Source organism: Rhinoderma darwinii, chromosome 5 (assembly GCF_050947455.1).
Source record: "Rhinoderma darwinii isolate aRhiDar2 chromosome 5, aRhiDar2.hap1, whole genome shotgun sequence".
NCBI lineage: Eukaryota > Metazoa > Chordata > Amphibia > Anura > Rhinodermatidae > Rhinoderma > Rhinoderma darwinii.
The window spans coordinates 79,824,656-79,842,530 of record NC_134691.1 but is presented as its reverse complement, the minus strand read 5'-3'; the positions used below and the strand labels follow the sequence as shown (position 1 = coordinate 79,842,530).

Genomic DNA, 17,875 nt, shown 5'->3' with positions numbered 1-17,875 from the left:
TCGCAGGACAGGGATGTATTATTGCCACTTTGCAAAGCATTAGTAAGGCCTCATCTAGAATATGCAGTTCAGTTCTGGGCTCCAGTTCATAGAAAGGATGCCCTGGAGTTGGAAAAAATACAAAGAAGAGCAACGAAGCTAATAAAGGGCATGGAGAATCTAAGTTATGAGGAAAGATTAAAATAATTAAACCTATTTAGCCTTGAAAAAAGACGACTAAGGGGGGACATGATTAACTTATATAAATATATGAATGGCACATACAAAAAATATGGTGAAATCCTGTTCCATGTAAAACCCCCTCAAAAAACAAGGGGGCACTCCCTCCGTCTGGAAAAAAAAAGGTTCAATCTGCAGAGACGACAAGCCTTCTTTACTGTGAGAACTGTGAATCTATGGAATAGTCTACCGCAGGAGCTGGTCACAGCAGGGACCTTAGACGGCTTTAAAAAAGGGTTAGATCATTTCCTAAAACAAAAAAAATATTAGCTCCTATGTGTAGAAATTTTTACCTTCCCTTTTCCCATCGCTTGGTTTAACTTGATGGACATGTGTCTTTTTTCAGCCGTACTAACTATGTAACTAGGTAAGATGTTTGGATGGCTATAGAGGACGACAAACAGACATTCACTATAATGGCTGATAACAGAGAACAACGGCAAGGTTGAGACCTTTAAGAAAACCTTCCTCAACACCCGATGTACGTATGGGCCAAATTTGGGGTCAAATGGTTCAGGTGTTTGGAAGCCTATGGCCTAATTTGGGGTCAAATGGTTGCGGTGTTTGGATGCCCATGGAGGATGACAAACAGCGATTTGCTATAATGGCTGACAACAGAGATGCCTATAAAGGACAGACAGACATCCACTTTTATAATATAGAATAGCCGAGTTCCCCGGCTTCAAACTGGTTAATTTGTTTGTTGTTTGTGTGTGTGGTTAAAAACGTAATTTCCTACTGATATGAAACCAACATATCCAACAAAGTCCAACTGGCAGGGTTCCTTTTTGGACTGGTCTGAAAGGGGTTCAATTTATGAGACTGCTGAAATACACGGGCTTGGTTCTGTTGAGAGATTTCAGCAGCTCGGGCAGCAGCCATGCGTTTTGCCACAGGAGTCTTTAGTCTAAATGCAGGGTTCCATTTTGGAAGCATGACTCGTACGTATGAAAGGGTTTCAATTTATGAGAATGCCCAAATCCAGTATAGGTACAGTTCGTTGACAGCGAGTAATACTTCGAGTGAAGAAAAATGGCTGGGTTGTTTTGGAAACCTGGTCTAAAACTGTGTGTATGTGAGTGCGGCTAAGAATGAAGGACCTGCGAGCGTCTATTGGCTAATACAGGTCATCTGATGTGATATGAAGGTCCTTGATGTGGAAGCCAGTGGTGTCATATTTGCTTTTGTGAATATGTAGAGAACGGTAGGTCCTAGAGAGCTGAAACCTGGTATAAACCTTTACTTGGGTGCCAAATTTGCTGCAGATTGGTCCAATCGTTTGGCCGCACATAAAGAACAGACAACAGAAATTCATTTTTATATATTTAGAGATAGAGCTAAGAACCATGCCATAATGTAGCAGAAGTCTGGAGGTTTCACTACTACCATGCTCATACGGCAAATTTAAGTGGAAAGATTGAAAAGGGGAAACAAGAGGTACTATAGATATCCTAAAATGTCCAGTAAAGGGAAAGGATCCATGGTCAAACAGGTTAGTATTAATAATACATTTAGGTTATATATTCTTTTACTGCTTAAAGTGAATATCCAACATTCTATTCTGATTAATTTCCTAATATAACTTAATAGCGGTTGGAGTTTCTCATACAGAAAGCTTAATTCCATGACTGTAGTTGCCACAAGAGAGTGCTTAGGAGCTTGCTGCATAAAAATGTATTATTGCGTTTAATGTATGAACAGTATACATTAAAGGAATTGTCTCGTTTAGAAAACCCATTTTCATAAATTATTTAAGGGAATTCTGATTTAAAAGTGGGGGTTCCCACATTCAGCCTCCTCATCTCTTGGCCACAGTGGAGAATAGTTACAAAGCGCGTCTCTCGTTCTGGAGGAGCTGTCCTGTCCTGCATCGCACAGACAACCCATTAATAGAAATAGATACTGTGTTATGCTTAAATTCCCCTGTGGCGGCGCTGCAGGGAAATTGAACACACACTGCCTGGTTTCCCCACAAATTACAGCTGATCGTTTGGGGTCCCAGGGAAACATTTTGTGATCAGACTTTTGTCAAGAGACTCTTCTAACAAGTAGGGATGTTATGAATTAACTCTGTTTTGGAAATTTGGAGCTCTGCTTCAGAAAAAAGGAGCTCCAACCGCTATAAAGATATATTAAATTTTTTTGGCTCCATTATTGGGTAAGGATAAACCTTCACTTTAAGACCATTTAGCCCTACCACTGTAGACATTGCTATATTATTTTCAGGGCTACGCAAGGGAAACAAGGCTGGAAAGGATTTTCTAAGACACTTCTAACTACTTACCCAACAAATAGTCTTCATTGCAATAAGCTTGTAAGACTGTACAGACAAAATAGTAAAATATTTTTTTTAAATAACATACCTGAGCTTTCCCGTATCTGGCTCTTGGACTCTGGGGATATTTAGTCACCAGAAGTTCAAAAGCTTTTAAAGCCTCTTCTACTTTTCCCTGTGAATAATAAACAAGATAATAATTAATAAATGTAAAGCACAAAGGAAAGTCATATAAACGTACTGGAAAAATACACTAATAACGCTTGAGAGGAAAAGTAAAGGATGAAGAGGCAGAGGTGAGCGCGCTGTGCTCAGAATAAGGATCACTAAAATGACAGCCTCACAGGTGGACGTCTCTGATAAACCTCCCGGCATTAGAAAGTCACTTGAATGCTTCTGCTACTAGAAATGCGGAGCTTGATATAAAATGTACTTTGAGTTCTACATTTGAGTACAAATCAAATTATTCCACATCACCAGAGGTGGGTTACCAGTGTGACCTTGCATCCGTATAATTTACAATCCCAGGTGTCGCTGAATAAACCAGCAGTGGAAAAAAGGATATGATTTAAGAATGTTATAAATAGAGCAATAATTCTGAGAGAGAAGTCTATTAAAACCTCAAAGCTTGGGAAGAACAGGCTACAGTCCACTAACAGAACAGAAAACAAGCGGCTGACTATTTAGTCCTTTAACCCCTTCCCTCTTTAGCCAGTTTTGACCTTCCTGACCGAACCTCATTTTTCAAATCTGACATGTGTCACTTAACATCCATCGTGGGGAAAATGTTTGAGGGGCTATTGAGGGACTATATACAGGATTATGTGACAATAAATAGCATTATAAGTGACAGCCAGCACGGTTTTACTAAGGACAGAAGTTGTCAAACTAACCTAATCTGTTTTTATGAAGAGGTGAGCAGAAGCCTAGACAGAGGGGCCGCTGTGGATTTAGTGTTTTTGGACTTTGCAAAGGCATTTGACACAGTCCCTCATAGACGTCTAATGGGTAAATTAAGGACTATAGGTTTAGAAAATATAGTTTGTAATTGGATTGAGAATTGGCTCAAGGACCGTATCCAGAGAGTTGTGGTCAATGATTCCTACTCTGAATGGTCCCCGGTAATAAGTGGTGTACCCCAAGGTTCAGTGCTGGGACCACTATTATTCAACTTATTTATTAATGATATAGAAGATGGGATTAATAGCACTATTTCTATTTTTGCAGATGACACCAAGCTATGTAATATAGTTCAGTCTATGGAAGATGTTCATGAATTGCAGGCAGATTTAAACAAACTAAGTGTTTGGGCGTCCACTTGGCAGATGAAGTTTAATGTAGATAAATGTAAAGTTATGCATCTGGGTACCAACAACCTGCATGCATCATATGTCCTAGGGGGAGCTACACTGGCGGATTCACTTGTTGAGAAGGATCTGGGTGTTCTTGTAAATCATAAACTCAATAACAGCATGCAGTGTCAATCAGCTGCTTCAAAGGCCAGCAGGATATTGTCGTGTATTAAAAGAGGCATGGACTCACGGGACAGGGATGTAATATTGCCACTTTACAAAGCATTAGTGAGGCCTCATCTAGAATATGCAGTTCAGTTCTGGGCTCCAGTTCATAGAAAGGATGCCCTGGAGTTGGAAAAAATACAAAGAAGAGCAACGAAACTAATTAGGGGCTTGGAGAATTTAAGTTATGAGGAAAGATTGAAAGAATTAAACCTATTTAGCCTTGAAAAAAGACGACTAAGGGGGGACATGATTAACTTATATAAATATATTAATGGCACATACAAAAAATATGGTGAAATCCTGTTCCTTGTAAAACCCCCTCAAAAAAGAAGGGGGCACTCCCTCCGTCTGGAGAAAAGAAGGTTCAAGCTGCAGAGGCGACAAGGCTTCTTTACCGTGAGAACTGTGAATCTATGGAATAGCCTACCGCAGGAGCTGGTCACAGCAGGGACAGTAGATGTCTTTAAAAAAGGGTTAGATAATTTCCTAGAACAAAAAAATATTAGCTCCTATGTGTAGAAATTTTTCCTTCCCTTTTCCCGTCCCTTGGTTGAACTTGATGGACATGTGTCTTTTTTCAGCCGTACTAACTATGTAACTATGTGGTAATAACTCCGAATGCTTTCACCTATCCAAGCGATTCTGAGATTGTTTTCTCGTGACACATTGGACTTTATGTTACTGGCAAAATTTGCTCGATATGTTCAGTATTTAATTGTGAAAAACACCAAAATTTTGCGAATAATTGCAGAAATTAGCATTTTTCTCAGTTTAAATGTATCTGCTTGTAAGACAGGCAGTTATACCACACAAAATTGTTGCTAATTAACATCCCCCATATGTCTACTTTAGATTGGCATTGTTTTTTGAACATCCTTTTATTTTTCTATGACATCACAAGGCTTAGAACTTTAGCAGCAATTTCTCACATTTTCAAGAAAATTTCAAAAGGCCATTTTTACAGGGGCCAGTTCAGTTGTGAAGTGGCTTTGAGGGTCTTAAATATTAGAAACCCCCAAAAAGGCACCCCATTTTAAAAACTTCACCCCTCAAAGTATTCAAAACAGCATTTAGAAAATTTCTTAACCCTTTACACATTTCACAGGAATTAAAGCAAAGTAGAGGTGAAATTTACAAATGTCATATTTTTTTGCAGAAATAAATTTTTAATACAATTTTTTATTAGAACACAGAAGGTTTTACCAGAGAAATGCAACGCAATATTTGTTGCCCAGTTTCTGCAGTTTTAGGAAATATCCCACATGTGGCCCTAGCGTGCTACTGGACTGAAGCACCGGCCTCAGAAGCAAAGGAGCACCTAGTGGATTTTGGGGCCTTATTTTTGTTAGAATAAATATTAGGCACCATGTCAGGTTTGAAGGGCTCTTGCGGTGCCAAAACAGTGAAAATCCCCCAAAAGTGACCCCATCTGGGAAACTACACACCTCAAGGAAATGATCTAGGGGTATAGTGAGCATTTTGACCGCACAGGTTTTTTACAGAAATTATTGGAAGTAGGCCATGAAAATTAAAATCGAAATTTTTTCAAAGAAAATGTAGGTTTAGCGATTTCTCCCAAGTAAAACAATACCCCACATGTGGTAATAAACGGTTGTTTGGAGACACGGCAGGGCTTAGAAGGGAAAGAGCGCTATTTGGCTTTTGGAGCTCAAATTTAGCAGGAATGGTTTGCGGAGGCCATGTCACATTTTCAAAACCCCTCAGGGGACAAAACAGTGGAAACTCCCCACAAGTGACCCCATTTCGGAAACTACACCCATTGAGGAAATTATCTAGGGGTATAGTGAGCATTTTGACCACACAGGTTTTTTGCATAAATTATTGGAAGTAGGCCCTGAAAATGACAATCTAAATTTTTTCAAAGAAAATGTAGGTTTAGCTAATTTTTTCTCATTTCCACAAAGACTGAAGGAGAAAAAGCACCGTAAAATTTGTAAAGCAATTTCTCCTGAGTAAAATAATACCCCACATGTGGTAATAAACGGCTGTTTGGACACACGGCAGGGCTTAGAAGGGATGGAGTGCCATTTGGCTTTTGGAGATTTTAGCAGGAATGGTTTGCGGAAGGCCATGTCACATTTACGAAGCCCCTGAGGAGACAAAACAGTAGAAACCCCCCACAAGTGACCCCATTTTGGAGACTACACCCATTGAGGAAATTATCTAGGGGTATAGTGAGCGATTTGACCCCCACAGTTTTTTTGCAGAAATTATTGGAAGTAGGCCCTGAAAAAAAAAATCTAAATTTTTTCAAAGAAAATGTAGGTTTAGCATATTTTTTCTAATTTCCACAAGGACTGAAGGAGAAAAAGCACCACAAAATTTGTAAAGCAATTTCTCCCGAGTAAAACAATACCCCACATGTGGTAATAAACGGCTGTTTGGAGACACGGCGTGGCTTAGAAGGGAAAGAGCGCTATTTGGCTTTTGGAGATCACATTGAGCAGGAATGGTTTGTGGAGGCCATGTCACATTTCCAAAGCCCCTGAGGGGGAAAAACAATGAAAACGCCCAAAAAGTGACACCATTTAAGAAACTATACCTCTTGAGGAATTCATCTAGGGGTGTAGTGAGCATTTTGACCCCACAGATGTTTCATAGAATTTATTAGAATTGGGCAGTGAAAATAAAAACAATCCTTTTTCTTCAATAAGATGTAGCTTTAGCGCAAATTTTTTCATTTTCACAACAAATAAAGGAAAAAAAAGAAACCAACATTTGTAAAGCATAAACTGCTGTTTGGGCACATGGCAGGGCTCAGAAGGGAAGGATGTTGCGGGATTGGTTTCTGGGCGCCTGTGGGCCCAAAACAGTGGAAACCCCCCAGAAGTGACCCAATTTTGGAAACTACACCCCTCAATGCATTTACCTAGGGGTGTAGTAAGCATTTTAACCCTGCAGGTGTTTTGTAGAAATTAGTGTGAACTCGATGTTGCAGAGTGAAAATGGGATTTTTTCCATAGATATACCAATATGTGGTGCCCGACTTCTGCCACCATAACAAGACAGCTCTCTAATTATTATGCTGGGTTTCCTGGTTTTAGAAACACCCTACATGGGGCACTAATCTTTTGCCTGGACATTCGCCCAGGCTCAGGAGTGAAAGCGTACCATGCCAAATTGAGGCCTAATTTGGCGATTTACAAAGTATTGGTTCACAACTGCAGAGGCTCAGATGTGAAATAATAAAAAGAAACCCCTGAGAAGTGACCCCATTTGGAAACTACAACCCTCAAGGCATTTGTTAAGGGGTGTAGTGAGCATTTCACCCAAACAGGTCTTTTCCATAAATGATTGTACTGCGGATGGTGCAAATTAAAAATGTATATTTTTCCCTAGATATGCCATTTCAGTGGCAAATATGTCGTGCCCAGCTTATGCCACTGGAGACACACACCCCAAAAATTGCTAAAAGGGTTCTCCCGGGTATGACGATGCCATATATGTGGAAGGAAACTGCTGTTTGGGCACGCTGTAGGGTTCAGATGGGAGGGAACGCCATTTGGCTTTTGGAGAGCGGATTTTGCTTGGTAGTAGTTTTGTTTGAATATTGCTGGTGTTTCTGTTTATAATGTGGGGGTACATGTAAGCTGGGCAGAGTATATAAGGGGCATAGTCAGGTGGCATAATAATGGGGTAAAAAAAACAATAAAATGATTCATAGGTGTGTGTTACGCTGTGCTCAATCCTTTCTGCACAGGCCGGTGTCGCACTGATATATGGCGTCCTTTCTTATGCCCCTTTTGGTCCACACTCCGCGCCTTTGCAGTTTGGGGAATTTTGCTGGGAAGTGTTGTCCTGGTATAATACGGGCACCGTCGCTTCCAGCAGATATGTTTGGGCCCTCCCTTTCCTGGTTCCCTAATTTTAGGTCCTTGATAAATCGCCTCTTCAAACAGAAGAAATGTTCCCCTCGGGCACAACTGCATATTTTTTATTTCCTGACTTATTGGAGCCATAACTAATTTTATTTTTTCATCGACGTAGTGGTATGAGGGCTGTTTTTTGCGGGACAAGCTGTAGTTATTATTGGTACCATTTTGGGGTACATGCGACTTTATGATCACCTTTTATCCTATTTTTTGGGAGGCCAGGTGAACAAAAAAAACGCAATTCTGGCATAGTTTTATTTAGTTTTTTTTATACAGAGTTCACCATGCGTTATAAACTACATGTCAACTTTATTCTGCGGGTCCATACGATTCTGGCAATACCTATTTTATAGCACTTTTTTATGTTTTACAACTTTTTGCACAATAAAACTACTTTTGTAAAAATAATGTATTTTTTCTGTCGCCAAGTTGTGAGAACCATAACTTTTTTATTTTTGTCGACGTAGTTGTATGCGGGCTTGTTTTTAGCGAGACAAGCTATAGTTTTTATAGGTACAATTTTGGATACGTGCGACTTTTTGATCACTTTTTAATCCTATATTTATAGGGCAAAGTGACCAAAAAACAGAAACTCTGGTATAGTTTTTTAAAAAATTTTTTTACGCTGTTCACCGCGTGCAATAAATAATATCATATTTTGATACCTCAGGTCGCTATGGTCGCGGCGATACCAAATACGTATGGTTTATTATTTTTTTTCAATAATAAAAGGACTTGATAAGAGTAAAAGGGGGATTGTGTTTTATTTTATTACTTGAAACTTTTATTGTTTTCAAACTTTTATTTTTTTCACTTTTTTTACACTTTTTCTCAAGTCCCACTAGAGGACTTGAAGGTCCAGCTGTCAGATTTATTTTTTTCTAATACATTGCACTACATACGTAGTGCAATGTATTAGATCTGTCAGTTATTCACTGACAGCAAGCCGAATCGGCTTCCGTAATGGCAGAGCAGGAGACAATTGTGTCTCCTGTTGCCATAGCAGCAGTCGCCAGTCCCGATTGCCTATCAGGGCTGGCGATCTGCTAGTAACTGCTACGATGCAGCAATCGCTTTCGATTGCTGCATCGAAGCGGTTAATGGCAGGGATCGGAGCTAGCTCCGGTTCCTGCCGTTACAGGTGGATGTCAGCTGTAACATACAGCTGACTTCCACCGCTGATGACGCCGGATCAGCTCCAGACCCGGCGCCATCTTGCCGGCGGCTACGGAAGCCGATCAGGCTCCGCCACCGGGCGGATCTTGACCGGCTTCCGTGCTAGGCAGACTGGGAGGCTAGTATTAGGCCTCCGGTTGCCATTGCAGCCACCGGAACCCCGGCAATTTCATTGCTGGGGTTCCGATGAGCTGCAAACACCTTAAATGCAGCGATCGCGTTTGAGCGCTGCACTTAAGGGGTTAATGGCGGGGGGTCAAAGCTAATTTCGGTCCCCGCCGTTACAGCCGGATGTCAGCTGTAAGATACAGCTGAGATCCGGTGATGATGGCGCCGGCTCAGCTTCTGAGCCGGTGCCAAACATTCGGCGTATGGGTACGGCAAAATGCGGGAAGTCAATGCTTTCCATGGCGTACCCATACGGCAAATGTCGGGAAGGGGTTAAATGTCCTGATTTATTTACATAAATCAATCATAATCAATTATCATTTATATAATGAATGATATAAATATTAAAACTTATATAATCATAATTACAATTATAATTTTGTTTTATAATTGAGTTATTTCGTTTATAATTTAGGCATTTATTCCTTTATACATCCAGCTTTCTTTACAAAAATCAATTATCACAAATTATAATAACAATACAAGAATGGGAAGCTGTAAAGCGGAAGGACTATAACCGCAAAAGACCATATTTAACCATAGGAGGTCCAAACGCAAAGATAAAGAAGATTCTGACACAACTTTGGCTGATTCTATTTACACTAAGACTAAATGCACACGTTACGGAATTTGGTGCAGAAAATCCGCATCAAAGCCACAGGTAAACGCAGGTAGTTCCGCCGGTAAAATCCACACCTAATAGTGCGTTTTTAGGTGCAGTTTTTACATTTTGATGCGGAAATAGGTGCGTTTTTATGCAGCGGATTTCGATGCATTTTTTTTTAACTAGTCAGATACATTTTGCAAGCGGAAACGCAGGACAAATTGACATGCTGCGGATTTTAAATGCACACCGCAGGTCAATTCATATGCAGAAAAAAACTGCAACGTATAGACCAAAACTGCTGCAATACGCAGGAAATTCACAAGTAAAAACCGCACCGGATCGTGCGTTTTTGAGTGCAGTTTTTACGTTTTGCTGTGTAAATTGGTGCTTTTTTGTGCTGACGGTTTTGGTGCGATTTTCCTTAGCACTAGGCAGATAAAATTCGCAAGCGGAAACGCAAGATAAATCGACTTGCTGTGGATTTTAAAATCTGCACCGCAGGTCAATTTACGTGCCGAAAAGATTGATTACTTACCGGTAATCAGTTTTTCATGAACATATAACAGCATCCCTGGAGAGACATCCTATTCGCTGGACAGGAAACCTGATTATATAAAAAAGGACACACCTCTCCACACACCCAGTCTTTAGAAAGAACTCAGGATGAGAATAAGTTATCTTTTATCTATATATACACATACGTGTGTGTGTGTGTGTGTGTGTGTGTGTGTGTGTGTGTGTGTATATATATATATACACACACCTTAGTGAAAAGCTACCCCACACCATAAATATATATTTATAGCCATATACGTATGTCCTATATACAAGAGATTCTAAGGAAGTTTACTGAAGGGGGAAACTAGGGGGGTGCTGTCATAGGTTCATGAAAAACCAATTACCGGTAAGAAATCAATCTTTTACCCTTTCACCTATGACAGCACCCCTGGAGATGTAAAAATAGAACCACAGATTTTAGGGTGGGACTGCAGCTTGTAGAACTTTCCTACCAAGAGCCAGGTCAGTGACTGAATGCAACTGTAACCTATAATGCTTAATAAAGGTGTGGGGTGAACTCCATGTAGCCACCCTGCAAATCTGGTCTAGAGATGCATTGGCTCTTTTTGCCAAAAAAGTAGATACAGCTCTAGTGGAATGAGCTCCAAAGAATTCTGGGGCATTAATGTTCTGGCCCACATAGGCTAACCACCGTGCTATTGTCGGTCTGCTGGCTGCCAAACCTCTATTTGGACCCCGGAACTGAAGAGATTCTTTGAAGACCTCCAGTCCTTTGTGACCTCTAGTTAATGGACAAAACACCTCCTTACAATTAAACAATTAAATTCCTGCTCCTTTGGATTTTTTGGGGAGTTACAGAAGGAGGGAAGAATAATTTCCTGGTCTCGATGAAATGTGGAAATTACCTTTGGCGAGAGGGCTTGAATTTCGCTTACTCTCCGGGCAATGGTAACCGCTAGTAAAAAAGTAATCTTTAGAGTGAGCAAATTTATGGACTAAAGGTTCAAAAGATCATCATGGCAGTAAGGACTAAGTTTAAGTCTCAGGGTAGGACTGAAGTCTTATCCTGGAGGCCGCAATCAGAAACCTTCTAATCCAGGGGTGTTCTGCTAACCTGGAATCATAGAAAGAGTTTAGGGCAGAAATCTGAACCTTTAATGTACTAGGCTTGAGGTTCTTGTTTACCCCTGCCTGGAGAAAGTCTAATATCAGGGGTATATCTGGATCTGTTAATGGATCTATATCAATTCCTGTAAAGGTAAGAAAGACTAGACCCTTAAATATATTTTAGAGGTAACCTGTTTCCTACTTGCCAATAAAGTAGAGATGACAGATTCTGAGATACCTCTTTTTTGGAGGATCGTCCTCTCAGTCTCCATGCTGTAAGATGCAGCCTGGAGATGTCTTGATGAACTACTGGGCCCTGGGACAGGAGATCTGGTCTGTCTGGAAGAATCCATGGTTGGGCTCCAACACTGGGAGAGAGCATCTACTGCTACCGGATATTCCATGGGGTCTAGGGAGAAGAATCTAGGCACTTTCCTGTTCTCTGTGGTAGCAAACAGATCTATTGAAAGATTCCCCCACCTGGCCACAATCATGCGGAAGACTTCCTGGTTTAGGGACCATTCTGATTGTAGCAACTGTCTTCTGCTGAAGAAGTCTGCTACCTGATTGTCCCTCTCCCTTAGATGGACAGCTGAAAGAGACAATAGATGCAGCTCGGCTAGGGAAAAATCTCTGTGGCTAAATTCATCAAAAGTCCTGATCATCTACCTCCCTGATGATTTATGTATGCCACTGTAGTCGTGTTGTCTGAAAGAATTTTTACCCTCTTTCCTGAAAGTATAGGAATAGTGCCTTTTATAGCCTGAAGTACTGCCTCCAGCTCCCTGTAGTTGGAAGATTTTTTTTGAGGTTTGAGGATCCCACTGACCCTGAAGGCAGAAGGATTTGCCATGGGCTACCCACCCTCAAGGACTGGCATCTCTTTATAATATTCAGGGTTGGAGACATTTCCCATGAAACACCCTTCTTGAAATTTTCTACCCTCATCTACCACCTGAGAGAGAGTCTGGCTACAGAGGAAAGATGTAGGGAGTGATCGAGTGAGAATTTGCTCTTGTCCCACTTCTCCAATATGTCCTTATGTAGAGGTCTGGACCTGAACTGTGCCCACATTATGGCCAGGATACAGGAGGTTAGAAGACCCAGGACAGGCATAGCCCTTCTGAAAGAAGTTAAGTGATCCAAAAAGAGGCCCGAGACCCTCTCTATCAAAGGCTGGATCTTTCCCTGAGGGAGAAAGGACATCTGTTTGGATGAGTTCAAAAGGATTCCCAAAAAAATGCATCTGTTGGACGGTGTTGAATTAGACTTGCTTACGTTTATATTCCATCCCAGCTCTATTAAAGTCGATTGTACGGACTGTAGATGGAGTGTCAAAGTCTGGGCTGTGTCTGTGACTATTAAAAAGTCGTCTAGGTAGGGAATGGTAAGAATGTCCTTCGTTCGTATACAGTGAAGGAAATAAGTATTTGATCCCTTGCTGATTTTGTAAGTTTGCCCACTGTCAAAGGCATGAACAGTCTAGAATTTTTAGGCTAGGTTAATATTACCAGTGAGAGATAGATTATATAAAAAAAAAAAAATAGAAAATCACATTGTCAAAATTATATATATTTATTTGCATTGTGCACAGAGAAATAAGTATTTGATCCCTTTGGCAAACAAGACTTAATACTTGGTGGCAAAACCCTTGTTGGCAAGCACAGCAGTCAGACGTTTTTTGTAGTTGATGATGAGGTTTACACACATGTTAGATGGAATTTTGGCCCACTCCTCTTTGCAGATCATCTGTAAATCATTAAGATTTCGAGGCTGTCGCTTGGCAACTCGGATCTTCAGCTCCCTCCATAAATTTTCGATGGGATTAAGGTCTGGAGACTGGCTAGGCCACTCCATGACCTTAATGTGCTTCTTTTTGAGCCACTCCTTTGTTGCCTTGGCTGTATGTTTCGGGTCATTGTCGTGCTGGAAGACCCAGCCACGAGCCATTTTTAATGTCCTGGTGGAGGGTAGGAGGTTGTCACTCAGGATTTGACGGTACATGGCTCCATTCATTCTCCCATTGATGCGGTGAAGTAGTCCTGTGCCCTTAGCAGAGAAACACCCCCAAAACATAATGTTTCCACCTCCATGCTTGACAGTGGGGACGGTGTTCTTTGGGTCATAGGCAGCATTTCTCTTCCTCCAAACACGGCGAGTTGAGTTAATGCCAAAGAGCTCAATTTTAGTCTCATCTGACCACAGCACCTTCTCCCAATCACTCTCAGAATCATCCAGATGTTCATTTGCAAACTTCAGACGGACCTGTACATGTGCCTTCTTGAGCAGGGGGACCTTGAGGGCACTGCAGGATTTTAATCCATTACGGCGTAATGTGTTACCAATGGTTTTCTTGGTGACTGTGGTCCCAGCTGCCTTGAGATCATTAACAAGTTCCCCCCTTGTAGTTTTCAGCTGAGCTCTCACCTTCCTCAGGATCAAGGATACCCCACGAGGTGAGATTTTGCATGGAGCCCCAGATCGATGTCGATTGACAGTCATTTTGTATGTCTTCCATTTTCTTACTATTGCACCAACAGTTGTCTCCTTCTCACCCAGCGTCTTACTTATGGTTTTGTAGCCCATTCCAGCCTTGTGCAGGTCTATGATCTTGTCCCTGACATCCTTAGAAAGCTCTTTGGTCTTGCCCATATTGTAGAGGTTAGAGTCAGACTGATTAATTGAGTCTGTGGACAGGAGTCTGTTATACAGGTGACCATTTAAGACAGCTGTCTTTAATGCAGGCACCAAGTTGATTTGGAGCGTGTAACTGGTCTGGAGGAGGCTGAACTCTTAATGGTTGGTAGGGGATCAAATACTTATTTCTCTGTGCACAATGCAAAAAAATATATATAATTTTGACGATGTGATTTTCTCTTTTTTTTTTTTTTTATATATATATAATCTATCTCACACTAAAATTAACCTAGCCTAAAAATTCTATACTGTTCATGACTTTGACAGTGGGAAAACTTACAAAATCAGCAAGGGATCAAATACTTATTTCCTTCACTGTATATGAGGTAATTTCTGCTATAAGTTTGGTAAGGACTCTCGTAGCCTAAGAGTTGCCAAACGGGAGGGCCATGTATTGGAGGTGGATTAGGGAATCGTTCAAAACTACTGCCACTCCCAGATACTTTTGGTGAGTGATGCAGACAGGCACATGGTAATAAGCATCCTCCAGTAGCCATTTCCTGTCTCTGGTTTCGGTACTGATACTTGAACCCTCTTGCTGATAAGAGAAATAACCTCTGACTATAGGGCCAACTGTTTCTCTGAATCTTTCTGCCTCATTGTGGGGAGGAATCTGTCTGGAGGAGGGGTCATGAATTCTAGTTTGTATCCTGTCTTTATAATATCTAGAACCCACTGGTTTGATGAGATCTTTTCCCATTCTTGGAAGATTAGGATTAAGCGACCTCCTACCACACTCCTTCTGGCGTCATTGTTGGTGATCATTATTCTTGGGATCGTTCTGAGTCCTAAACAAGCCCCTGTTCTTCTTAGGGAATTTAGAGGATCTAAATTCTTGTCCCTTGGGATTGTTTTTTTTGTTAAACTTCCTGGGACGAAAGGAGTCTTGTTTGTTCTGGATAGGAAACCCTTTCCTCCTGTCAGATGCTTTTTCCAGGAGATCATCCAGTGGAGGACCAAACAAAAAATCTCCTGAACAAGGGATAGAACAAAGTTTCCCTTTTGAGCCTGCATCTCCCTTGCATGTCTTCAACCATATAGCTCTTCTGGCTGAGTTGGACAGGGCTGCAGATCTAGCTGACAGACAGACTGAGTCCACTGAGGTATCAGCCAAAAAGTCTGCGGCTTTAGACAAAACTGGGAGGGAAGCCAGTATGTGATCCCTAGGAGTTTTCTCTCTGAGATGAAGCTCCAGTTGAGCTATCCAGATTTTAGGTGACCTGGCTACACATGTGGCTGCAATACCAGGTTTAAAGGCCCCTGCAGAGGCTTCCCATGGCCTCTTTAAGTAATAGTCCGCCTTCCTATCCATAGGATCGGGGAGGGAACCCAGATATTCAAAAGGTAAGGCATTTTTCTTGGATATCTTAGCTACTGGGGCATCCAGTCTAGGAAAACTATCCCAGTTCTTACTTCATTCATCCTCAAAGGGATATTTTTCTTTCAAACTTTTGGGAATGACTAAATTTCTGTCAGGGTTCTTCCATTCCCTTCTAATGAGGTTGGCCACATTTTTGTGAATAGGAAAAGTCCTCTGTTTCCTAGGACCCAGGCCCACAAACAATGTCCTGGATGGACCGGGGGTTCCTTGGGGTCATCAATATTCATAGTGGCCCGGACTGCTTTAAGAAGTTGGTCCACATCCTCATGGAAATAGGTTTTTTTTCCCCCTCCATCTTCGTCAGAGGAATATTCAGAGGAGCATAGTTCCCCCTCTTCCTCAAATATCTCTGCTTCACTAGAATAATTAGAAACCCCTAGGCCCTGTCTTGTCTTGCCAGACGAGGTGCTAGGAAGATCATATTTCTTTCTAAGGGGATTCTTAGCCTCTGTTCGCACCATATCTTTTATGTTTGTGGCAAGGCTGGTGGATTCTTCTGCCAGGATCTTATCTAATCATAACTGGCATAAACATTTCTGATAAGAGGCTACTAGATATCTACAACACATAGCACATTCTCTGTTGCAAGCCTTGTCCAACTTTTTACCCTCTCTGACCCAGGAAACATGTAATATACAAGGAAAAAAAAAAGGTTTGTTCTACCATGCTTCCTAGAAGATCCCATGCCGTTTAAAGTACCGGACAGGAGGATCTTGCTGGGTCTGATCTCTTAGGTCGTTCAGCAGGTCCTGCTGCTTCTCCTGGATCTTCCATACTGGTTGGAGAAAGAGCCATCTTGTTTCACGCCTAAAATAGGCCTAGGATTGGCTGGGGAGGCTCAAAGGCTATGACGCGCTGTAGCCCCTCCTCCCCAACTGGGCCGACGGAACACCGCTTCCTGGGACGTCCACGCGTCACTCCCGCCGGAAGTGACGTGCACCGCGACTGGAAGTGGTCACTGGAGTGAGCCGGGAGCAGCCGAACACTGGGCCATGAGTCATGGCTCCCTCTCTGTAAACTGGAGGCAGTCCTGATCCCAGGAGAAGCTTCTCCCCCCCAGAGGAGACCCCACCCGTGGCGAGAACTTACCACCACTGTAGAGGGAAGCAGTGACTGGGAGAGGAGGGGGATACCAGCCCCAGGCTTAAGGTTGCTCCCTCAGAGACTTACACCTTCAGAATACTTCCAGGAACATAGGTGAGTACCTGCTGGAGGGTCTGCAATCCTGAAGAGAGTGTCTTGATCCACAGGACAATCCCATCCGGAGGACAGGAAACCTGACTGGGTGTGTGGAGAGGTGTGTCCTTTTTTTATATCATCAGGCTTACTGTCCAGCAAATGGGATGTCTCTCCAGGGGTGCTGTCATAGGTGAAAGGGTAAAAATACTGCAGCGTGTACATGAGATTTCCTGGAATCTCATAGACTATGCTGGTGCGGTAAAAACGCACATAATACGCATCGTGAGCGTTGAACCTTACCCTCGGATTTGCCACACGAAAATACGCGTGGCAAATCTGCACGTGAAAAGCATCGTGTGCATTTGGCCTAATTCCTCTCCATCTCTGAGATAGCAGTTGAAGAGCATCACCTTCCAAATAACAAAACTCACATGTGCTCAATGTTTCTCTTTTCTTACTCTACATAGTATTTTACTAGTCAGAGCAGTACATCATACTCCAGAGCGGCACTTTCTACTGTAACAGAGATAAATGGTGTTTTTGACCTCAGGACCAAGAACTTATGTATTGGGTGGCCACAACGAGGGACACACTCCATATAGACTGTTTATGGAATAACCTTAGAGCCCTATGCTTGCACACCTTGCCTAATGTAGTATCTACAGCCCACGCTGGAATTGAAGTTAAGTACTACGTATCATACACCATTGTATCACATTATGGTTAGTGTGGCTGGATGGCACTTTTAGGCTACATGCACACGTTGCATAGTTTGATACGAAAAATTTGCATGAAAACTGCAGGAAATAGTGTGGGGTTTTTCTTAACGCATTTTTAGGTGCGGTTTTTCAATTTTTTTGCGGAAATAGGTGTGGTTTATTTATTTTGTTGCTTTTTTTTATCAACTTTTTAAATACAATTCTGAGGTGGAAACGCAAGAAAAAATGGACATGCTGCAAATTTTAAAATGCGCACTGCTGTTCAATTTATGTGTGGAAAAATTCTACACTGTGTAGATGAGATTAATTAAAATCTAATTTACTTTGCTGGTACTGTATTACACGGCAGATTTGATGCAGGAAAATCCACGTGGCAAATCCGAACGTATTACGCTTTGTGTGCATTTGGTCTTGT

The 17,875-nt window shown here is 41.7% G+C and overlaps 1 protein-coding gene across 4 annotated transcripts in view; it reads right to left on the bottom strand.

Moving 5' to 3' along the window:
• The window catches only part of ASPH (aspartate beta-hydroxylase), a 214,222-nt gene that overhangs the window by 46,375 nt on the left and 149,972 nt on the right, over positions 1-17,875 (bottom strand). For all 4 annotated transcript variants that reach the window (XM_075826191.1, XM_075826193.1, XM_075826194.1 and 1 more), the window contains one exon: positions 2,583-2,669. In XM_075826191.1, the coding sequence (XP_075682306.1) occupies positions 2,583-2,669 (87 nt within the window). The remainder of the gene's footprint in view (positions 1-2,582; positions 2,670-17,875) is intronic.